Raw genomic sequence first — 24,735 nt, 5'->3', positions numbered from 1 at the left:
AGCAGTGGACGTGTTGTTCCATGACTTTAGCAAAGCTTTTGACACGGTCTCCCACAGTATTCTTGTCAGCAAGTTAAAGAAGTATGGGCTGGATGGATGCACTACAAGGTGGGTAGAAAGTTGGCTAGATTGTCAGGCTCAACGGGTAGTGATCAATGGCTCCATGTCTAGTTGGTAGCCGGTATCTAGCGGAGTGCCCCAAGGGTTGGTCCTGAGGCCAGTTTTGTTCAATATCTTCATAAATGATCTGGAGGATGGTGTGGATTGCACCCTCAGCAAGTTTGCAGATGACACTAAACTGGGAGGAGTGGTAGATATGCTGGAGGGTAGGGATAGGATACAGAGGGACCTAGACATATTGGAGGATTGGGCCAAAAGAAATCTGATGAGGTTCAACAAGGACAAGTGCAGAGTCCTGCACTTAGGACGGAAGAATCCAATGCACCGCTACAGACTAGGGACCGAATGGCTAGGCAGCAGTTCTGCAGAGAAGGACCTAGGGGTGACGGTGGACGAGAAGCTGGATATCAATCAACAGTGTGCCCTTGTTGCCAAGAAGGCCAATGGCATTTTGGGGTGTATAAGTAGGGGCATTGCCAGCAGATCGAGGGACGTGATCGTTCCCCTTTATTCGACATTGGTGAGGCCTCATCTGGAGTACTGTGTTCAGTTTTGGGCCCCACACTACAAGAAGGATGTGGAAAAATTGGAGAGAGTCCAGCGAAGGGCAACAAAAATTATTAGGGGTCTGGAACGCATGACTTATGAGGAGAGGCTGAGGGAACTGGGATTGTTTAGTCTACGGAAGAGAAGAATGAGGGGGGATTTGATAGCTGCTTTCAACTACCTGAAAGGGGGTTCCAAAGGGGATGGATCTAGACTATTCTCAGTGATAGCAGATGACAGGACAAGGTGTAATGGTCTCAAGTTGCAGTGGGGGAGATTTAGGTTGGATATTAGGAAAAACTTTTTCACTAGGAGGGTGGTGAAACACTGGAATGCGTTACCTAGGAAGGTGGTGGATCCCCTTCCTTAGAAGTTTTTAAGGTCAGGCTTGACAAAGCCCTGGCTGGGATGATTTAGTTGGGGATTGGTCCTGCTCTGGGCAGGGGGTTGGACTAGATGACCTCCAGATTCCCTTCCAACTCTGATATTCTATGATTCTATGGATGGCTTTGCTGCAATGGGATTCCCTAACTGTGGTGGGGCTATAGACGGAACGCATATCCCTGTCTTGGGACCGGACCACCAGGGCAGCCAGTACCTAAACCGCAAGGGGTACTTTTCAATGGTGCTGCAAGCACTGGTGGATCATAAGGGACGTTTCACCAACATCAATGTGGGATGGCTGGGAAAGGTTTGTGACGCTCGCGTCTTCAGGAATTCTGGTCTGTTTAAATGGCTGAAGGAAGGGATTTAGTTCCCAGACCAGAAAATAACTGTTGGGGATGTTGAAATGCCTATAGTTATCATTGGGGACCCAGCCTACCCCATAATGCCCTGGCTTATGAAGCCGTAAACAGGCACCCTGGACAGTAGTAAGGATCTGTTCAACTATAAGCTGAGCAAGTGTAGAATGGTGGTAGTGTGTGCATTTGGACATTTAAAGGGTCGCTGGCGCAGTTTACTAACTCACTCAGACCACAGCGAAACCAATATTTCCATTGTTATTGCTGCTTGCTGTGTGCTCCACAATCTCTGTGAGAGTAAGGGGGAGACGTTTATGGTGGGGTGGGAGGATGAAAACCCGCCCCCTTGGTTGCCTCTAAATTCCCTGTAAGCCACCTGCCCTCCCCCCTTCGATCACAGCTTGCTTGCAGAGGAAATAAAGTCACTATCATTTAAAAAACATGTATTCTTTATTAATTGATTATAAAAATAGGGAGATAACTCACAAGGTAGCCTGGGTGGGGTGTGGGAGGAGGGTAGGAGGGAAGGAAAAGGCCACTTTAAAACTTCTTGAATGACAGCCTTCTGTTGCTTGGGCTGTCTACTGGGGTGGAGCGGTTGGGTGCTCAATAAGGTCTTGAGCACTTTACATTTTGGAAGATATAGGTTTTTCAGATAAAAGTTATGGATCCTAAAAATAGTGTAGTGTACATTTTCTTCTGTAAATGTGGTGCCAACAACTTGAGAATCACATTTCCATTTGAACATTTTGTCCACCTATTTTTTCTATACTGTTCTATATCACCATAACTGAAAGGTATCAGAGAAAATTATTTTTCTCTAATTTCAGTTTTACATTTCACAGTATTTGATGTCAATGTCTCTCTTTCACTGATCATCATTTACATCTTCTGTCTCATACACTAGAAAATTACATTGAGTGAGATCTTCAGAAGCACTTTAGGGAAGCAAGGCACCCAACACACATTCCCCTTCAGTGGGAGTTGGGTGCCTAACTCCTGAGGCAAATCTGAAAATCCCACCTGTTACTCTTATGTAGTGCCTGGGAGGGGGGCGCGGAGCTCACCAACACCCTTTTCCACATCCCTTTAAGAGAGTATTTACTGGCAACAGAAGCAGTGCTCCCAATTCTTGCAAGTTTATCACAAGTCTGCTATTTTTCGGAAAGCCCCAGTAGCTAGAAACACAACACTGTATCACAATCTTAGATTTCATTTAAAGGAAAAAATGTTTCCAGCCCTCATGATTGTGCAAACGTGAACCCAAAAGGTTCAAAAGCCAGAAGACAAATAAAAAGAGCCCAGATTTTACTAGATTTTTTCAAAATCTCATGATTTAAGCCAGTCTTATGATTTTTGGGGTCTGCTCACTGTTTTTGAATGCTTGAGTTTGATAGTATTGCTGGAGCAGCAAAACTGACACTGGAATAGAAATGGTAGCAGGCCTGAGCACATACAGAAAAGATAGTGTAGTTGATCCAGCCCAAAAGACCTTTTTAAACTTCAACATGGTAGCACAAAGCAGTGGTTTTAGAAAAGGTTTCATGACATGCTATACGATGGATACTTTACCAAAAACTTGGATTGTTTGTTACTTAATTTTTAAAAAATGTAAGGTGACCCTGGGTAAATTAAAAAAAATCTAAGTGACTTGGGAACCTAAGTCCTATTTATCAAAGTGACTTAAGCACTTTGTAAAACCCCACTAGGCACCATCTTTCGGTGCCAAAATATTGTACCTTTCAAAATCTAGCACTCACTGTCTCTTTAACATCAAAATGTTTCACCACACTACAATGCCACCAGTTTCAGCAGGTACAAATATTTGGCAAAATGAATCTAAATGTATCTAAATATGGAGCTATTAAACTTTATAGCTGAATGAGGAGACCTGTCTCTATATCACCAGTACTGCCAACCCCAGGCATTCATATATCATGAGGCAGACCCATATATCATGAGGCAGACCCATGGCTTAAAAGTCATGATTTTTTTTATAAATACATTTTGGTTTTTTTCTTTTTCTTTTTTGGTTTTTGAGTCTTTTGATTTTACATTTTCATACCACTCTTCATAGCCATGAGCGCTATAAATGTACTTTTAAAAACCCCTGAAATTCTCAATAATCACAAGACTCCTCACAAGAGTTGGGAAAGTTATGTCACAGAGCAAGGTAACCTACCATCTGGAGAGTTGGAGTCTTTTACTCAGGGTGAACACTGCTTATCTGCAACTTCTTCCTTTATCAGTAACTAGAGCTGGTGAAAAAATTTCCAGAGAAATGTCCATTGACAGAAAATGGCATTTTTGTCAAAACTGGTAATTCGGTGTGAAATATTTGGTTTTGAGTAAATGTTTTGGGTTTCCATTGAAAAAACAAAAGCCTGACATTTTTCAGAGAAACTTTACAATGAAAATTAAAAATATTTCATTCTTGTTTAATTTTTTCACAGGAAAAAATATCACTACCAGCTCTGTCAGTAACCCAGTGTTTGTGCATATGAGAATGAGTGCATGTACAAACCCCACGTTTCCTCATTCACCTTGTAGGTCAGACCCCATAAAGCTGGCCTTCCAATGAAGATACATTTTGCTCCGAGTGCCAGTGCCTTTAATACATCACTTCCTGTTCGTATTCCACCATCTAAATAAACTTCAACTCTATCTTGCACTGTGTCTACAATTTCAATCAGAGAATCAATCTGAAAAGAAACAGATACTTTTACATAGAATTCAGCCTTTGATTCTTAGAGAAAGATATAAGAAGAGAAGGGAGGGGGTACAAACATGTAAGACCTTCTATAACTGCTTATGCTCTTTTAAACTGAAATTTAATGATGCACCTCATAATACAAAATGCCATATATATGTTTCTAAATTGTAGAAAAAAATGCAGTCCTCCAGTCTACTTGCCAAATCGTTTATCCCAGTTTCTAGTGTCATGAACATGTTATGATTACTTGATTTATTTGTTAGTGCTGATTAAAAAAACAAAACAAACACAAAAATAACAAAGTGAATAGTGGGACATTTTTGTTGTTTTCCATTTTTGAAATACTTTTAAATTGCATTTTTGATCACATGGCATGCAGGTTCTTCCCCCCAAAATTAAAAATGTAAAAAGAAACCATTTTTGAAAATTTCTTGTTTTGAAAATAGAAAATAAATGATAAAAGATAAAAATATTTGCAAAAAAAAATCTGAGGGAGAAAAAAGGGAATTTTTCAGCAAAAACAGGTTTATTTGAAAATTTTCAACTAGTTCCACTATTTAATGAGCATTGACAGTGTACCCACCATGGCCTAGTACGTACTGTATGAGTACATACAGTAGAATGTGCCATAGAAACACTCGCTGCCCTACTTAAGGTGCAGAACAAAGATGTTGAAGATCTTTAGTTTGTTTTAAATTCTTCCCTTTTCCCTTTTGATGTTGTTGAGGATTTGTACCCCTGAAAGACTCTGGGGAAATTAATTTCAAGTAGGGATTTCAATGATGGTCATTTGCTCCACAAGACTAGAAGGGACTGGTTCTGGCATGAAAGACAGCATGGAAACAGGAGGGAGAGAAGGATACAAAGGGAAGACGCAAGGTGGATGCTTGTACAGAGTGAAGGGAATATGGCTTGAAAGACATGAGAGCAGAGAAATAAGCAGAGTGGAGTTGTGAGGTGCCTTGAAAATGAATTTCTGAAGGATGAAGTTTTGTGAAAGATAAAGGGAAGCCAACGGCGGGATTCAGACAGGGGAATAACATGATCAGAGGAAGACAATTTTGGCAGCAGCATTCTGAATACAAGAATGGCCATACTGTGTCTGACCAATGGTCCATCTAGCCCAGTATCCTGCCTTCCAGCAGTGGCCGGTGCCAGATGCTCCTGAGGGAATGAACAGAACAGGGCAATTATAGAGAGATCCATTCCCTACATCCACTCCCAGCTTCTGGCAGTCAGAGGTCCAGGGACACCCAGAGCATGGGGTTGCAGACTCTGAACGTGTTGGGTAATAACTATTGGTGGACCTAGCCTCCACGAACTTATCTCATGCTTTTTTAATACAGTTATACTTTTGGCTCTCACAACATCTCATGGCAATAAATTCCAAAGACTGACTGTGCAGAAGTATTACCTTATGTTTGTTTTAAACCTGCTACCTATTAATTTCATTGGATGACCTCTGGTTCTTGTGTTATGTGAAGGAGTAAATAATAGTTCCTTATTCACTTTCTCCCCACCAGGTATCATTTTATAGACTTCTATCATATCTCTCCATAATTGTCTCTTTTCTAAGATGAAGAGTCCCAGCCTTTTAAATCTCTCCTTGTATGGAAGCTGTTCCATGCCCCTCATAATTTTTATTGCCCTTCTCTGCATCTTTCCGAATTCTAATATATTTTTTGAGATAGGGCAACAAGAACTGCAGGCAGTGCTCAAGGTGTGGATTCATATAGTGTGGTATTATGATATTTTCTGTCTTAATGTCTATATTTTTCCTCATGGTTCCAACATTCTGTTAGCTTATTTGACTCCACGGCACACTGAACAGATGATTTCCGAGAACTATCCATGATGACTCCAAGATCTCTTTCTTGAGTAGTACGGGTAATTTAGACCACATCATTTTGTATGTATAGTTCGGATTCTGTTTTCCAGCTTTCATTACTTTGCATTTATCAACCTTGAAATTCATTTGCCATTTTGTTGCCCTGTCACCCAGTTTTGTGAAATCCCTTTGTAACTCTTCATAGTCAGCTTTGGACTTAACTATCTTGAGTAAGATTGTATCCTCTGCAAACTTTGCCAAACTGTTTACCCATTTTTCCAGATTGTTTATGAATAAGTTGAACAGCACTGTTTTCAGGACAGATCCTTGGGGTTGGGGTGGGGGGAATGGGACACTTTTATTTACCTCTCTCCACTGTGAAATCTGACCATTTGTTCCCACCTATTGTTTCTATCTTTTAACCAGTTGAGAGGACCCATGACTGCTTACTTTGCTGAGGAGCCTTTGGTGAGGGAGCATGTCAAAGGCTTTCTGAAAGTGTAACTACTCTATATCCACTAGATCAGCCTAATCCACATGCTTGTTGACCCCTTCAAAGAATTCTAATAGATTGGGGAGGCATGATTTCCCTTTACAAAAGCCGTGTTGACTCTTCCCCAACATATTGTGCTTATCTATCTGTCTGATAATTCTGTTCTTCACTATAGTTTCAACTAATCTGCCTGTGCTGAAATTAAGCTTACCGGCCTGTAATTGCCAGGATCACCTCTGGAGACTTTTTAAAAGATTGGCATTGCATTTGATATACTCCAGTCATCTGGTACAGAAGCTGATTTAAGTGCTAGGTTGCATACCAGAGTTAGTAGTTCTGCAATTTCTTATTTCAGTTCTTTCAGAACTCTTGGGTGAATACCATCTGGTCCTGATAACTTATTACTTTTTAATTTATCAATTTTGCTCCAAAATCTCCTCTATTAACATCTTAGCCAGGGACAGTTCCTCAGATTTGTCACCTAAAAAGAATGGTTTGGATATGGGAATCTCCCCCATATCCTCTGCAGTGAAGATTGATGCAAATAATTCAATTAGCTTCTCTGCAACAGCCTTGTCTATCTTGAGTGGTCCTTTAGCACATCCATTGTCCACTGACTCCACTGATTGTTTGATAGTCTTCCTGCTTCTGATGAACTTAAAATGTTGTTGCTGTTAGTTTTTGTGTCTTTTGCAAAGAGCTCTTCAAATTCTTTTTTGGCCTGCCTAATTGTACTTTTACACTTGACGTGCCAGAGTTTATGTTCCTTTCTATTTTCCTCAGTAAGATTTCACTTCCAATTCTTAATGGATGTCTTATTCTCGCTAGACTCCTCTTTTACTCTGTTGTTTAGCCATGGGTGGCATTTTTTGGTCCTCTTGCTGTTTCTTTTAATTTGGGGTATACATATAGTGTGAGCCTCTATTTTGGTGTTTTTAAAAAGTATCCATGCAGCTTGCAGTTATTTCACACTTGTGACTGTTCCTTTTAATTTCCATTTAACTAACTTCCTCCTTTTTTTGTAGTTCCCCTTTTTGAAGTTAAATGCTACTGGGGTGGGTTTCTTTGGTATTTTTCTCCCTATGAAGATGTTAAAGTTAACCACATTATGGTTGCTGTTACCAGTGGTTCAGCTATATTCACATCTCGGACCAGATCCTATGCACCACTCAGGAATAAATCAAGAATTGCCTCTCCCCTTGTGAGTTCCAGGACTAGCTGTTCCAAGAAGCAGTTATTAACTGTATCTAGAAATTTTATCTCTGCATCTCATTCTGAGGTGACATGTACCCAGTCAACAGGGGGAGAGTTGAAATCCCCCATTATTATTGGGTTTTCTGTTTCTGTAGCCTCTCTAATCTCCTTGAGCATTTCACGATCACCATCACCATCCTGGTTGGGTGGTTGGTAGTCTATTCCTACTTCTATACTCATTATTCAAGCATGGAATTTCTATCCATAGAAATTCTGGAGGGAGGGCCAATAAGAGGGGGTTGAAGAAATTTGGGCAAAAATTGGCATGGTTTTTTTCCCCCCAATCACCTTGGCTACTGTCTCAACCTTATCTTTAGAAGGCACTTGTCTGTTGATCTCTCAGTTTCCCTTCTCTGGTCTCCTTATGTATTGTAATTATAATAGTTACAGTTACATTTGCTAGAGTAATCTTTTCAGTTGCTTATAATTTTGTCAAAGTTTCAGCCTGAAGTTTTCTAAGTTTGATATCTGCTGGTTCATTGGGGCAGCAGAAGGCGTGACAGACCTTGCACTAAGGCCTGGAGCCATAGCAGTGGTTGGAAATATAGTAGAACAGAGGTTCTCATATCTTTGTTTCTTTTGGCTGTATGCCCTTTGGATATTCATGTCCTATGGGTGCCCTCTTGGAACAGAGGGGACCCAGACGGTGCTGAATTCGGAAGAGTCCCCACATGCTCCACGCTCAGGGGAGGGGGCTCAGTTGCTAGGGCAGAGGGGCAGGGGCCTGTGGAGAAGGAGTGCATGGATCCCATGGGTTCGACTCTGGGTGTGGGGTCCTTAGTTGGGAACAGCTTCTCAGCCCCACAGTGTGTTGGGGAGGCCAGGGCTGCTGGACAAGGGGAATCCATCACCTGGCCCTTCAAAGAGCAGCCAGAGCCAGGCTCTGGGACAGCCCCATTCCTAGCCCCCATCTCCCCAGCAGAGCACCCAGCCTTGGGTTGGCATCAGAATTTCCCTGCTTCCCCAGCAGCCCCCAAGCAGTGCTATCACCTCCCTCCCTTCTTCCTACCCAGACCCTGCTCTCTATCCAGGGCAACTCCCCCTTTCTGGCCTGTCTCCCTGTAGCAGAGTCCCCATCTCCCATACCCAGACCCCCGTTCTCCTAGCAGAACCCTCCTCTCACCAGTTCCCCCATCTCCTGCGTTCAGTCTCTGCAGCACACAGCCGCAAAGCTAGGGGTGCTCAGGCTGCCCCGGAAGAGGCTAAGTTGGTTCTCAGCCAGGCAGATGCTATCTGGTGAGAGCTCCTGAGGAGCACATGGCAGTGGGGGCAGCCCAATGTCTCCAGGCAGCGGGATGGCAGCAGAGCGCTGGACATGCTGGGTAATGGGAACTGGGGAGCCTGGAGTGTAGGGATCTTGGGACCAGCCTCATCCTTGTCATTGCATCAAAGTAGTGTTTTCATGGAATTCCCTAGATTATTGTGTCGTATTTTGTAAAGCAAATGACAGAAAAGTCAGTAAAAATAGTAAAGTGAATAGGTCACAATAAAACACAGATGTGACAATATGCAAAAATAACATGAATAAAAGAAACAGAAAAAAGATGGGAAGAAACATGGGTGGATGCAAACATTCAAACACCCAGTGATTAATTTGCAGAGCTGGATATCAGGGAGATTTTTGCTACATAAATTATCTTTACTCTGGGGTTTAAGGGACTATAAATTTCCATTCCATTAAAATCTAATGCTGCAAATATTTGCAGGCAGTTCCCACTAAATTCAATCGGTCTCTGTCTCAGCAGAATTAGGTGCTGAGACTGTATTGTACCCTCATCTCTATATTTTCTGCTCTTTACTTCATCTTTGCTACAGTACACACAGGCACGCAAATGTGTGTGCAGGTATACCACAGCTATGTATATGAATGTAAACACACAGTTACCTATGTCAGGACACACGTGCATGCCTATGACAACAGATTACAGCTTTTCACTTACAGTGGCAGGTCCTCCATCCAGCTGCCTTCCACCATGGTTGGAGACAATAATCCCCTGAACTCCATGTCTCGTTGCCAGATCTGCATCTTCCTTCGTCAAAATTCCCTTGACAATGATAGGCAAGCGAGTCAGGCTCTGCAGCCAATAGATGTCATTCCAGTTTATAGAAGGGTCTATGGAGTTAGGCGGGAGGCCATACTCAGAACAACTCTCTTCCTGAAGCCATGGAGTAGAAGGAAATCACATTACAGGTTTATAATAAATAAATATAATATAATATATTATAATATAAATAAAAATAAAATAAAATCCCTCGAACTCTTTCCCTACCACAGAAGACATTAATAGACTTCATAACAGTTCCATCAACTGGCTTTGTAAAGGGTATGTCTCTGGAGGACAACAATTATTATGGGGAATGGATATGGAAAGAAGAGTCTCCGAGGGATGTAGGCTGAGATGTCAAAGCCAAGGTATTGGAAGGCAGGAGCGCAAACGAGGACATTGCAGAGCAGAAACAGGAGGGGATATGCCCTTAATACAGCAGTTGTCAAAATGGTTTTTTTTTCCTGCAAATAAGATCATTGGGCTTATCATAGAATCATAGAATATCAGGGTTGGAAGGGACCCCAGAAGGTCATCTAGTCCAACCCCCTGCTCGAAGCAGGACCAATTCCCAGGCTTCTTTAGATAGCAACATAAACTGTCTGGTGTGATGGAGGCCAAGGCAGGTCTCCTTTCCATTCACTCTATTTTAAAACAAGATGAGAAAGCAGCAGATACAAAAGGGAAGGGTACCCATAGCCATACAGCTCTGATTTATGCAACTTGCCTATTTGCTACATATCATCCATCCTGCCATTAACCTTAAAGGTACTCTCAGTTACACTGGTTTAGACTGAGAGTAAGTGCATGGACTGTAATGCATACTCAGGAATTACGCTGTGGTAAGTACAGAAACAACTGGGCCACAAACCAGGCCCAGATCCACAGAACATTCCTCACTCATTCTGTACCTTGCCTTATTCAGTGTGTGCCACTCAGACCCGCAGAAAGAGCAGCATGTAAACGAAGATGGTATCACAATACATTCACATAACCAACTGTCACTTTGGCATTTCCTGATTTATGAGTGCTTTTAGTGCCATTTTCTTGATGGAATTACTAGTTTGTTAAAAATGAAACAATAGGGGGGAAAAGAAAGAACTTGGATGTGGCTAGCCCACCATAGATTGCGCTATCCCATTCTAGATGCACACTGAAGGAGGCAAGGACTCCTGCAGAATCATGCCTCACTCAGTTCTCACATTGTGCTTTCAATGAGGCACTATTTTGAATCCTGGCTTAACATAAGAACAGCCATACTGGGTCAGATCAAAGGTCCATCTAGCCCAGTATCCTGTCTTACGACAGTGGCCAGTGCCAGGTGCTTCAGGGGAAATGAACAGAACAGGTAATCATCAAGTGATCCATCCCCTGTCGCCCATTCCCAGCTTCTGGCAAACAGATGCTAGGGACACCATCCCTGCCCATCCTGGCTAATAGCATTGATGGACCTATCCTCCATGAATTTATCTAATTCTTTTTTGAACCCTGATATAGTCTTGGCCTTCACAACATACTCTGGCAAGGAGTGCCACAGGTTGACTGTGTGTTGTGTGAAAAAATACTTCCTTTTGTTTGTTTTAAATCTGCTGCCTATTAATTTCATTTGATGACCCCTTGTTCTAGTATTATGAGAAGGAGTAAATAACACTTTCTTATTTACTTTCTCTACACCAGTCATGATTTTATAGATCTCTATCATATCCCCCTTAGTCATCTTTTTTCCAAGCTGAAAAGTCCCAGTCTTGTTAATCTCTCCTCATATGGCATATGCTCCATACCTCTAATCATTTTTGTTGACCTTTTCTGAACCTTTCCCCCTTTCAATATATCTTCTTTGAGATGAGGTGACATCTGCACACAATATTCAAGATGTGGGCGTACCATGGATTTATATAGAGGCAATATGATATTTTCTGTCTTATTATCTATCCCTTTCTTAATGATTCCCAACATTCTGTTCGCCTTTTTGCCTGCCGCTGCACATTGAGCGGATGTTTTCAGAGAACTATTCACAATGACTTCAAGATCTCTTTCTTGAATGGTAACAGCTAATTTAGACCCCATCATTTTATATGTATAGTTAGGATTATGTTTTCCAGTGTGCATTACTTTGCATTTATCAGAATTGAATTTCATCTGCCATTTTGTTGCCCAGTCACCTAGTTTTGAGAGATCCTTTTGTAGCTCTTTGCAGTCTGCCTGGGACTTAACTATCTTGAGTACTTTTGTATCATCTGCAAATTTTGCCACTCACTGTTTACCCCTATTTCCAGATTGTTTATGAATATGTTAAATAGGACTGGGCCCAGTACAGACCCCTGGGGGACACCACTATTTACCTCTCTCCATTCTGAAAACTGACCATTATTCCTACCCTTTGTTTCCTATCTTTTAACCAGTTACCAGTCCATGAGAGAACCTTCCCCCCCTTATCCCATGACTGCTTGCTGATGCAGAGCCTGAAAAAGTGAATGGAATTAAGCCAAGCTACTTTGAAGCATAGGCGCCGATTCTGAAGGTGCTCCGGGGCTGGCGCACCCATGGAAAAAAATAGTGGGTGCTCAGCACCTACTGATAGCCCCGGGGGTCAGTGCCTCCTCCTCCACCCCAGCACCTCCTGCCTGCCAGCGGCCCTGCCGAGCAGCTCCTCCCCCTCCCTCCTAGCGCCTCCCACCCACCCCAGATCATCTGGAAGAGGTGAGGTGGGGGTGGGGGCCTAGGTGAAGGGTGGAGTGGGGGTGGGGCCTGTGGCGGAACAGGGGTCGAGCACCCCCTGGCAACTTGTAAGTCGGTGCCTATGCTTTGAAACCCTGCCTCAGTCAATATACATGAGCACCCTGAATTAGAAAAGGGAGACCAGATTCTTATCTGTTGTAAATCAGTGTAGCTCAATTAAAACCAATGGAGTGGCACAGATTTACAGCAGCCGATAACCTGGCCCGGTGTTTCAAAACATTTTAGTGAAATCTCCACACACATAATTTTGTTAGATCTGCAATAGAAAATAGGGAGAGCACTATTAAAATATTCTTGTGCATGTACAGAGTATGATTTTAAACATTTGGTCAAATCAAAACAGATTGTCATCCAACCATTTGAAAGGAAAATGTCTGACCAGGGGACTTTGTGCCGAACAGTTGTCAATCTTTTCCTGCAAAGGCACCTGAGCTGTTGAACAAAGTGACTTCAGGGGCATTAGATGGATTTAGAGCTCACCTCCCATTCAGTTGTGACTGCTGTAACCATCAGCGGAGCTCTGAGAGTGAGGCCAGGCTTTAGAGGAACCCAAGCTCCATCAGAATTTAGAGCAGGCACAGATGAATGAAAGGCGGTGAGCACTGGCTAGTACAGCTGAGGTCTTAGGGCTTGTCTATACACAAAAACTGTACCACTTTAACTATACTAATATAACTAAAGCAGTGTGGCATGCCCACTCACCACTGCCACCAGCATGGGTGCGGTTATATTGGTATAAAGGTGCATCTACCAATAAAGCTATTCCCATATGAAAAGGGGAATAACTACACTAGTACGAGTCACCATTATACTGGTATAACTGCATTCACACTAGTAACATCATCACATCCCCTCACTGAAGTATTTATAACAGTAACTCTTTTAAGCATAGACCAGGCCTGAGTTTGGCAAATGGTAACATGTATCCAAAAAGGCTAAGAACTATTTTTGTAGTCCAGTGGCAAAGGTGATATTTTGTGTGTGTGTGTGTGAGGGAGACATATGTATTCACAAGCCCTCCCATCCCCCCAGATATGTTGCTTGGCTTGTACTGAGCATGCTCACATGGACTGAGCATGCTCAGTAACACTGCTGAAGCCGGCTGCCCTCACTCTGCCTCCTCCCCCACTATCGGCAGGCAGGGGTTGCCTCTGGCCAGTGAGGCTCCCATCTGCTCGCTCTCTCTCTCTCACACACACACAAATCATTTCCCAAACCTCAAAAACTCCTTCAAAGTTCTTCACTGTCATGTGCGGTGGGAGCTGGAAGTTGTTGCGGATGTCGTCTCGTCTCTTCCCAACGTAGGGAAGATCGGCGGTGAGCACCAGGCCTTGAAAACCCGCGGCCTCTGCACGTCGGACCAGTCCCTCTGAGAGTGCCCTGTTGCGATGAATGTATAGCTGGAACCATCGGAAGCCACTGGGTGCGGCTGCAGCAATCTCCTCCACCGTGCAGGTGGAGTATGTGCTGGTGATGTAACAGGTGTTCATGGCTTCAGCCGCTGTAGGAGATATTTAAAAAAGCCTCAGTACAAGCTGCTGAAGCTTCCTCACCAATTCTGCCTGGGTACAATGGTAATGCCAGCTAACAACCCCCAATACAAGATCTTTCATCCATATTTTATAAAGTATGTACGGACTGTACAGGCTGAATGCTGTATGTCACCCCCCTCCGATCCTGGGGCCAAAAGGGGGCCAGTCTGGTCCCTGGCACAAGTAGGAATAGCTTCAGGGCTTCTTTAAGTTACAGCAGCCCCCAAGAGGCTGTTCTGGTAGCTGGGGATAACTACAGTGCTGCAGCACTGTGACAGTATGTGGTTTTCCAGCTGCTTTGTGCCTCCAGAGCATCACAAGGGAGAGAGGAGTAGGTCAGGAAAAGAATCTGGCTCTGAAACATGGCACTTCAGTGTCATTCTTACAGATTGGCTTTTCAGGGGGTTGGCCACACATTAAAATGCCATCAGAGTTGCTCACAGTTTCTAACAGGTTTTTAATATGTCCTCTTTTGTTTTACAGAACGAAATCACAGGGTACCTCTTGCTGTGCTCTTCTCTCCATCGGAGCAAGCCAGCCGGTGGAAACCGGTGGGAGCAATCCCTACAGGGAAGCTGATTTCAGTCCCTAGAAGAATAGTCCTAGTGTCTATCACAGACATATCCCGCAACACGCGTGGCCGGAAGCGGATTCTGCAAGAAGACAAAGATGACATGCCAGTCAATAAGGTAGCAGCCCAGTGGTTTTAATGCTTGCGATCTTCCCTGATCAATGGATCTTCATTTACATGTTATCACACAGTAGTCTGACCCAATCAGGAAAAGCCAGGGGCCACTGCCTGTTGAGAACTCCACCCCCTCGTTGGTACTTACTTTCACCCCCAACATGACTCTCCTCACAGTCATTGCCACCTACCTGTAAACCCCATACCATCTGCTCTTGAACCATCTGCCATCATTCTCTGTACCACTGTAACCTAAGAGCACCCCAATGCCAGAGGGCAAGAAGCACCCTGATATATGGTAGACAGTTTCCACTGGTGTCACCAATTCAGTGTACCCCAATTCATTAAGATAATAAACCATAGCTGATATGTGTCATGTAAGATATCAATAGAAAACTAGTAACAACACACTGATCATTAATATCCTTGTGCGGTGTATGTACAGTAAACACCTCAAGGGACTATACAAATGTGGAGGAAATGTGAGATTAAAATGTGTTTACCAGATAAATCTGTGGAGTGAGTAAACAGGTTTCTCCCAGACAAAGGACAAGCCAACCCTCCAGTGAGGTGTTGTCAGAATCAATTGGCTATCACATGTCTAATGGCCATTCATTTGCATTGGATGGGGAAGGAACAGATCAATTTGCATTATAGCGAACACTAGTGGGGGAAGACCCCAGCATGGAACTTCCTTCATCACCAGACTCCATAGCTCCTTCCTCATAGCTTTAATGAACTTTATTTTGAGGGGTAACCTTCAGCTGAATCCCTTTCAAAGGAAAAGAAGATATAAAAAGTGGGGCAAAGAACTTTCACCTAAGACGACAAAGGAACTGAGCACTTCAGACTTTTTGGGAGATTCTGACCAAAGGAGGTGGTCGGCCATCTTGCTGGAAGGAAGGGGTCCTGGAACAATTTTTATAGTGAGCCACTGAACCAAACTGTAAACCCTGTATATAATGGAAACACTTCAAGCCAGGGGGTGCTGCTGCACCTCCCTGCACCCCTAGTTCCAGCACCTATGCTTGAAGGAAGTCTGGTAAGAATCTTACTTTGAACCAAGACCACAGTTTTGTTAACTAGAAAGTGTATTTTTACTTTTGTTTGTTTTTAACCCTTTCTAACTTAATTCTTTCAACTTGGTATCACTTAAAATCTATCTCCTTTGGTCAATACGTTTGTTTTACTTTTAAACCAAACCAGCCCAGTGCTGTGTGTGCATTGAAGTGATTAACTCCAGTTAAAGTGATACACTGTATGTTTTGTCTGTTTAGAGGAACAAACAAATCTTATTCCTCTGAATGGTCCAGGAAAGGTCTGCACGTTGCAAAGCACATGGTTTCAGGAAAATTTGGGATGGGGTGGATGCTGGGGTCAAATTGCCAGGTGCAACCAAAGCTGGTGGAAACCAGGGAGTGACTGTGTTGCTGCAGAAGGCAAACTACTGCTGTATCAGGGTTGCACAGCAAACAGACAGAGGGCATGCTTGTTGCTAACTGTGAGCATCCCAGACAGAGAGCTTCAGCAACAGAGCATTTAAAGCACTCAGAGTTACAGGGAAAGTGGTGATATCACCCCTCACTGGTCTGAATAGCATCCCAGAACATGAAAACCACCCACTCAAATGATCCTTGCTCCGTCATTTGCCTTCCATGTATCCCATGGCATACACATCTGCACTTTTGCTACTTGCTGTCGGATTCCATCTCTCTTCCCTTACATCAAAAACCTTCAGATTGCTATACCCATATCATCAGCCTGAACACTGCCCATTCTCACTATCCATGCAATTTGCCCCCAAGTCTCAGTCCCCTGTGCTACATACTTTCCATCCTCATACTCCCAATGCCCCACACTCTATGGCCACTCACACCCTTTACCCTCTCACCTACACAACATGCCACTTGCTTTCACTCCCTTGCTGCCCATTCCCACCCTCAAGTCCACTGTGCTCCATGCTACCTACCTTCATCTGCTGGGTAACACCAGAGGCTACATTGTAAGTAACTCAGGTGCATTTTGCTGTGGCCATTTATATAAGGGATAGGTGTTGAGAGTATTAGACACTTGAGAACACCAAGAACTTGCATCCCAACATAGCCTAAAAGATTTTTGCCCACAAAAGAAGAGCTCTCTGTACCTTTTATATGCCAGGAGGTTGTCATCTCGGGTGCAACACTCATCAGCTCCAGCTGCAAAAAATTCCCAAGTGGTCTTGGGCAGATGCTTCTTAGCATAAGCTTCAAAGTCTGACAAACATATCATGGGCATTTCAGAGAAAGGTTATTGGAACCTGAGAAGAGAGGAATAACATGTCAAGCACAGAGTAGATATGAGGTCCTTGAGCATTCCCTTTGTCAGCATTCTCTCTTTTATCCACTTCAATTTAATTTAGTGCTGGTCTTGGATTGACAGCTCTACAATCCTCTGTCTGCAGAAGAATTACAGCTCCAGCTTCTCCACAGTGACCAACTAGTGTGCCACATCTCTGCCATGATGGAGTGACCTCCAGGAATGAGAAGGGCACTTTTCCCTAATCTATCTATTGAGAATGCCTCAGAGTTTAAAGGCGAGGATGGCTTTCAAGATCTGAAATGGTCTCAGATGCCACTATCTCATTTTGTATTGGCCACCATTCACCAAACAAATTTCAGTCACGCACACTGCTTCCTGCAGCAGTCTAGGGATTTTTTTTGGTTGTCTCCAACCAAAGTACTGACAAGACTCCTTCCTGCATAGTAGGATCACTGCATAAGCTGGAATATTCATCCTTTCAGAAACTGAAGCATAAAGAGAAAAATTCTGTACTCTGTGAAATACCACTGAAGTCTGTGAGGTTGTAGGGTAGAACTACTGGCTGAATTTGGCCTGTGATATGTACTATGTGTTATCTATTGTGTACCACATTCCCCTTGCAGATACTGTGCATGCTACACCTATCGTATTATTTTTTACTGGGCACTTGTCACTGGGCATTGCTGTATAGTGCACATCTGCAGGTCTAGCTGTTGGCCACACAGCTATTTCCTCCCAGCTGCATAATTATAAGAGATGCAGGTAGTGCTGCCAATGGTTAAGGTTGCCTGACACTTCTTTCATAAGACCCTGTTTTCAGCTGCTTTTAACTTTGTCAGACTTTAATGGTTTGGATTGAAATTTCCATACTTTGTGTCTGCCTCAGGCTGAGTTTTTGTTTGATTTTTGTTGTTGTTTTAAATTTCAGCAAAAGCAGTTCAGTCATTTCTGAGAACACACTTAGGGAAAATACATTGTTTTGCTCATGAATAACTGTTTCATTGAGAAGGTCTAGTACCTCTGTCCTTTGGTCCAGGGACTTGGAATAACGTGCACGTCCTTGATGTAAGGTACATCCTGTGTCTTCACTGTGAATATCCACCTAAATTTGTCCAAGTTGTGAGACTGAAAATTTCAGTTTGCACATCTCAGTAGAGACAGAGTTTAGCAGCTAAACTTTCTGAGGATTTTGTTTTCCCTGAGCATTCTCCAGCCCAGACCTGAAGGACTTTCCCTGTAATTGTCTCCTTGCCAGCTGAGGCAGCAGACACAGGAACTGAGAGCTGGGAGACTGATCCACCATTGGAGCCTCAGCAGGGAAGAGGAGGTACTTGCTAACTGTAATGCAGAAAGTGAGGAACTGGGGTGGTGATGAAGGGGACACTGCAATGAAGACCCAGAGGACTGATGGGTGGGGCCTGTGGGGGCAAGGCTCTGGACAGGGATGAGGAGATGGGGGATGGATAATTGGGGCTGGTCCTAGGACAGGCTGCAGGCATTGGTGGGCAGAAGGGGCCTGGTTTTCAGGGAACAGGGACAGAAGTCTCTAACCACTAGAGAACACTCCCCTCAGAACCTGGAATGGAACCCAGGATTCCTGGGCCTCATCATTCCTTTTCTGTCAGCAAATATCTGTGTAACCCAAAATGTATGCCTCATCCCCCGCCCCCTCGTTGCTGGCCCACATAGAGAATGTCAACCTACTACTGCTATCAGTTATTCTTTTAGTTCAAGTGGTAGAGGGCTGTGCTGTGGATTTAAAATTCTGAAACCTGAAGATGACCCATGTGAGAATCAATATGGTTCCACATGATAGAATTTCTGGGGGTTTTTTCAGTTTGCTTTTTTAAAAAAACTAGGAAATTACTTACAAAAATACATTTAAATCCCATTAAGACTGCAGATCACTCACTCAAAAGTTAAGAAATGCCACAGTTAAAGTTGTCTGTGCCACCATAATTTGGCTCCTTTGTGTGTATGCATTATGATACACTCTTTAATTACATGATCAAATACTAGTTTTTTCCCCCACAGGATTCCTGCCTCATTTAGCGCACAGGATGGACCATGCTCAGAGAATGAATCAGAGCTGTGTAAAGAAGAACACTGTTGCCTGTAAAACCCCTCCCTCATTGTTGCAGAATCTGGAAGGTGTGAGTGAATGAAACGGGGGATTGCAGAAAGAGAAAGGACAGTCTTATGGTTAAAGCAGTTGAATGCCGCTCTGGAGAATTAGATTCTATCCCTGCCCCTGCCACAGAGTTCCTGTGGAATCCAATGAAAGCAAAATTTTTACAGTTGGCCACTAATTGAGTGTTCTTCATTTTCTGGATGCTTACACTGAAACAGAAGGGGTTTGATTTGCAGAAGTGCTGAGCACTCAGAGCTGCAACTGAAATCAGTGAGAGCTATAGTCTGAACAGTGCGATAAAATGATAAGTTCTAGAAAAAATCAGGCCATAGGCATCTCAAACTGGAGCTCAAAGTAAGTGGATGCTTTTGACAATAATATCTCTGTGCCTCAGTTCCCCATCTGTAAAATGGGAATAACAATATTAGAGGTGTTCTGAAGATAAATGTGTTAATGTTTGTGAAGCACTGATATCATAGTGATGAGCATCATGGAAAAGTCCCTGAGGAAATAATAATTCTGTATTAAGAGCAATGTATGACTGGTGTTCATTAAATAACGCATAGGCCCACACATTCAATGATAAAGATAAAATTAATTTAATGAATAGCTGCTCATTAAGTGAGCACTGCCCATTGTGTTCACTGAATGAGGCAGTGGAAAAAATAGTATGTGATCATATAATTAAAAACTGTATCATAATGCTTACACACAGGGGGCTGAATTAAGATGGCATAGGCCACCTTAATTCTGGCATTTCCTAACTTTTGAGTGCTTGACTTTGCAACCTTATTGTTCTTTTAACTTAGATTTTTTTTACGTAATCATATGTCTCTAAGGGGAAATACTTCACAAGCAACTCAAATCACTTTCTTTGATGTCGGCCACAGTGTTAAGTGGGCCTAATTCTGTCTTCTTTATACCTGTACAACCCCATGGATGCCACTTGGGAATGAAAGGATCACAAATGACGGCAGAATTTGCCCCTTGATCGTTTTTAGATAGCTAAAACCAGAACATAGTCTAACCTAAGCTACTGCTTTACCAGGTTCTGATTATCCAGGTTAATGATTATTTAACTTGGCCTCAAGCAAATCCTGCAAATCATCTTCTGCCCCAGTGTTACAAAAAAGCATTACTGATATGGCCAGAAAGCAGAATGAAGCCTATATTTTATGATCTCTCTGTCTCAGTCTCTATCTCCATGTTGTCTTCTCCAAGGTTCAGCTGTCAGAAAAAACAATCAACAACAGAGAATAGGGCTAAGTTCAGAGAGAACAATAGATAGTTGTGTTACATGTTGCTACCAGTAGGTGGTGTAAGTGAACATACACTGGAGGTGGAAGGGTGAGGCTGTAGTGTGAAAAGCACCCAACAAGAGCCTGTTAGAAGGTGCAAATTAAAGCAGCCCTTTCTCTTACATCCTCCTGCTTGTTCATTTTCCAGTGTCCCTCTCCACCCTTCTATAAATGATACCAGCCCTACACGCATTCACCAATATGACAGGTTTCAGAGTAACAGCCGTGTTAGTCTGTATTCGTAAAAAGAAAAAAGAAAAAAGAAAAAAGAGAGACCCAACACTCTCACAAATCTTGGGAGAAAGGCCAGTCCTTGCCTACAGACAGCCCCCCAACCTGAAGCGAATACTCACCAACAACCACATACCACACAACAGAACCACTAACCCAGGAACCTATCCTTGCAACAAAGCCCGTTGCCAACTGTGCCCACATATCTATTCAGGGAACACCATCACAGGGCCTAACAACATCAGCCACACTATCAGAGGCTCATTCACCTGCACATCCACCAATGTGATATATGCCATCATGTGCCAGCAATGCCCCTCTGCCATGTACATTGGTCAAACTGGACAGTCTCTACGTAAAAGAATAAATGGACACAAATCAGATGTTAAGAATTATAACATTCATAAACCAGTCGGAGAACACTTCAATCTCTCTGGTCACGCAATCACAGACATGAGGGTCGCTATCTTAAAGCAAAAAAACTTCAAATCCAGACTCCAGCGAGAAACTGCTGAATTGGAATTCATTTGCAAATTGGATACTATTAATTTGGGCTTGAATAGAGACTGGGAGTGGCTAAGTCATTATGCAAGGTAGCCTATCTCCCCTTGTTTTTTTCCTACAAACCCCCCCCCCAAGACGTTCTGGTTAAACTTGGATTATTGCTGTGCACATTGTAAGATGAGCTATTGCCAGCAGGAGAGTGAGTTTGTGTGTGTGGTTTTTGGAGGGGGTTGTGTGTGTGGGTGGGGGGTGGTGGTGGTGAGAAAACCTGGATTAGTGCTGGAAATGACCCACCTTGATTATCATGCGCATTATAAAGAGAGGTTTCAAAGAGGGATGGGCTATTACCAGCAGGAGAGTGAGTTTGTATGTGTGTCTGGGGGGGGGGAAGGGTGAGAAAACCTGGATTTGTGCTGGAAATGGCCCTCCTTGATGATCACTTTAGATAAGCTGTTACGAACAGGACAGTGGGGTGGGAGGAAGTTTTGTTTCATGGTCTCTGTGTGTATATAATGTCTTCTGCAGTTTCCACAATATGCTATGCATCCGATGAAGTGAGCTGTAGCTCACGAAAGCTCATGCTCAAATAAACTGGTTAGTCTCTAAGGTGCCACAAGTACTCCTTTTCTTTTTTCTATTCACCAATATGCAACCCTCACTTAGAACATTTCTGAATTTGGCCTAGAAAATTCTGAAAGGAGTAAATACAGAAACCTGCATCTAAACCCATTCCAGAATAAATGCAGCGCAAAACTATGTTCCAATTCATAGTTAGAATTAGAGCTGGGTGAAATCCGCCAAATATTTTCCAGAAATATTCAGTTGACTTTTGTAATGAATCCAGGTCCCTTTGATGTTTGCTTTCTGTGAATATTGTAGCAAATGAGTAGGCGCGAAGGCAAATGTATAACATTTGGAGCAACTACAGGAGAATAATGACACAAACAAAATTTTGAAATTGTAGTTGCAACTGTTCACACTGGAAATATGATTCTTAGTATTATTTCATCCAGTCAGGGAACAGAAATAACACTGCATGACATATGTGTGCAGTCAAAGCAGCAGAACATTGAATATCAAATACTTGCCAGTCAACATGGGTTTATATGGAAAACAGATCCTTTGAAACTAACTTGATATCTCTATTTTGGTAAGATTATACAAGTTTGGTTGATAAAGGTAATAGGGTTGATGTAACAGATTTCTGTAAGGTGTTGACTTGGTATTGCATGACATTTTGATTAAAACTTGTATGATTTAAAACTGATGTAGCACATATTAAATGAATTAAAAATGGCTGATAAGTCTCAAAATGTAACTGTAAACAGGTAATCATCACTGAATGGGTGTGTTTCTAGTACGGTCCCACAGGGATCAGTTCTTGCTATTCTGTTTGCTATGCTATGCTATATTCTTGCTATGCTATTTCATATTTTTATCAACGACCTGGAAGAAAACGAAAATAATGACTGCTAAAGTTTGAAGATGTAAGTACGTACATAGGGAACAAATATTTGATAACACACTCTTCAACCTTACAAAGATATAACGCAATCCAGTGGCTAGAGGTTGAAGCTAGCAAATTCAGACGGCAAATAAGGTGCAAATTTAACTATTGGAGCAATTTATCAAGGGTCATGGTGGATTCTCCATCAATAGCAATTTTTACATTAAGACTGGATGCTTGTCTAAAAAAAACTGCTCTAGTAATTATTTTGGGGAAGTTCTATGGCCTGTGTTATACAGGTCAGTCTGGATGATCACAGTGGTCCCTTCTGACCTTGCTCTATATTAATCTATGAACTACTGTGAATAAACTACATACCAAGAATTATTCACAGAAATGATTTGGAAAATAATGACAAAATATGAGATAAGTGTGAGGTGTTTCCTCACAATTCACAAAACAGAAAAAGAAGCAAAATTTGTTAAATAAATGATTTGTTACTAATAGTTTTGCAGACCTAGTTAAAATAGACCTTTTACAGTGCAAATGAAAATGGAGGCGCTTCAGACTATGAATAAATGCATTGTTTACAATTTAATTTTTCTGAAAATACCCAGGAGAGTGCTCCAGCTCTCTCTACTATCCTTCTATATCAGTTAATTAGGAGTTGCAACCCTTATTGGAACCAGCATGTCAGATAGCCACGATGTGAGCTACCAGGTTGGAAAGTCAACCAAATGATGACAATGTGCGCTCCAGACATAGAGAAACAGATTGATTATGTAGACAAAATCACTCAACCAAACTTCCAAGAGTAGATATGGCTTGTCTCACTGACAGACATGTTTAACTCTACACTAAAAGACTGGGACCTGTAATTCTCCACTAGAGCAACTCCAGTAATAGTTGCAATATTGGAGCCAGTAGCACAGACAGGACTTGGGTGTTTTTGTCACTGTGTCATCTTCTCTGAGAAGGTGAGCCCTGTCTACACAGCTGCATGACAGCAGACACAAGGGGAGCCACACCAGAGGAGAGATCTAGGTCTTAAGTTTCCTAGTGCAAAGAAAGCCAAAGTCACCAAGGACAAATAGGAAATCAAATTATTTCACAGCAGGAGAAACAGGAACCATAGTCACCCAGACACAGCCCTCACTCATCTCTCAATCACTTGCAAAAACCAACTTACTTTGGGCTTTAAAAGCAAGCAGCACCAGGTAAGACCCCAGGCTTCAAAGTGGATTACAGACAGGTCCGTCCCCACCCTTACGCAAAGTACAGAGCTGCGAAGGGCACCAGGAAACTATGCAGCTGCGTATTTGCTCCAGCTCCTGCTCCGCCTCTTCCACCTGGCCCCAGTCCCCGCTCCCGCGCTGCCCCTGAGGACTGCAGCAGGGTTGGGCTCCCTGCACTCGGCGGCGGTGGGACGTGGAGCGACCCGGCTCCAGCCTATTCCGCTCCTCTGGCTCCCAGCCGCGCCGCTGGCGACTGCTGGGGGCCGGTTCCCCCTGCCCCCCAAGCCTGGGAGCAAGGGGAGCGGAGCAGGCTGGAGCCGGGTCACTCCATTTCCCACAGGAAGTGGCCAGCGCTTCCCCCCGCGGAGGTCTGGGGCGAGACGGGCTGCATGGGGCACCAAAATGGCTAGGGGGGGGCCTGATTACCGACCTACAGAATGGCCACTATTTATTTTCTGGGGTGAATAAACAACTATGAGGTTAAAGCTTAACCCACCAGCAAACTTTGTACTTTTGTGTATGTCTACATTTGTTCTGAAAGAAAGTTCCTTCCAAAGACACAGGTCATCTTGGTTACAAATTGATTGCTTGGCAAACAGCCCTGGGAACTGCCGGGTGGCAGGGACTGAAGGCAGTGCAGTCACCAATGGAAAGTACAGAGCCACTGCAGCAGAATGCTGCATACATGGGACTGGATATAGCAGTGCAAAGACCACTGGACTCTGCAGCATCCCAGAAGGTAATGCAGAGTAAATAACACTGAAGCATGTGCAGAGCAGGTCGCAGGCCTGTGAGGGGTGTATGGCCTCCCAGGGCACCATGTTTTGGGGCCTCAAGGATTCACATTCTGGGAGCCCTTCCCCGGTAGCATTTGTCTAAGACCAACCCTAGTT

General features: G+C 43.2%; 1 protein-coding gene across 1 annotated transcript in view; it reads right to left on the bottom strand.

Moving 5' to 3' along the window:
- HAO2 (hydroxyacid oxidase 2) overlaps nucleotides 1–23,976 on the bottom strand; it is a 31,647-nt gene extending 7,671 nt beyond the window's left edge. The window contains exons 1-6 of the mRNA XM_074975192.1: nucleotides 23,797–23,976; nucleotides 16,842–16,994; nucleotides 14,515–14,666; nucleotides 13,699–13,982; nucleotides 9,638–9,853; nucleotides 3,953–4,111 (exon numbers count right to left, since the gene is read on the bottom strand). Coding sequence (XP_074831293.1) covers nucleotides 3,953–4,111; nucleotides 9,638–9,853; nucleotides 13,699–13,982; nucleotides 14,515–14,666; nucleotides 16,842–16,972 — 942 coding nt within the window. The 5' untranslated portion in view covers nucleotides 16,973–16,994; nucleotides 23,797–23,976. The remainder of the gene's footprint in view (nucleotides 1–3,952; nucleotides 4,112–9,637; nucleotides 9,854–13,698; nucleotides 13,983–14,514; nucleotides 14,667–16,841; nucleotides 16,995–23,796) is intronic.
- Nucleotides 23,977–24,735: the final 759 nt, after the last annotated feature.

This window comes from Natator depressus, chromosome 1 (genome assembly GCF_965152275.1).
Source record: "Natator depressus isolate rNatDep1 chromosome 1, rNatDep2.hap1, whole genome shotgun sequence".
Lineage (NCBI taxonomy): Eukaryota > Metazoa > Chordata > Testudines > Cheloniidae > Natator > Natator depressus.
Note: the sequence above shows the minus strand (reverse complement) of the source record. Positions and strands in the feature narration are given on the sequence as shown.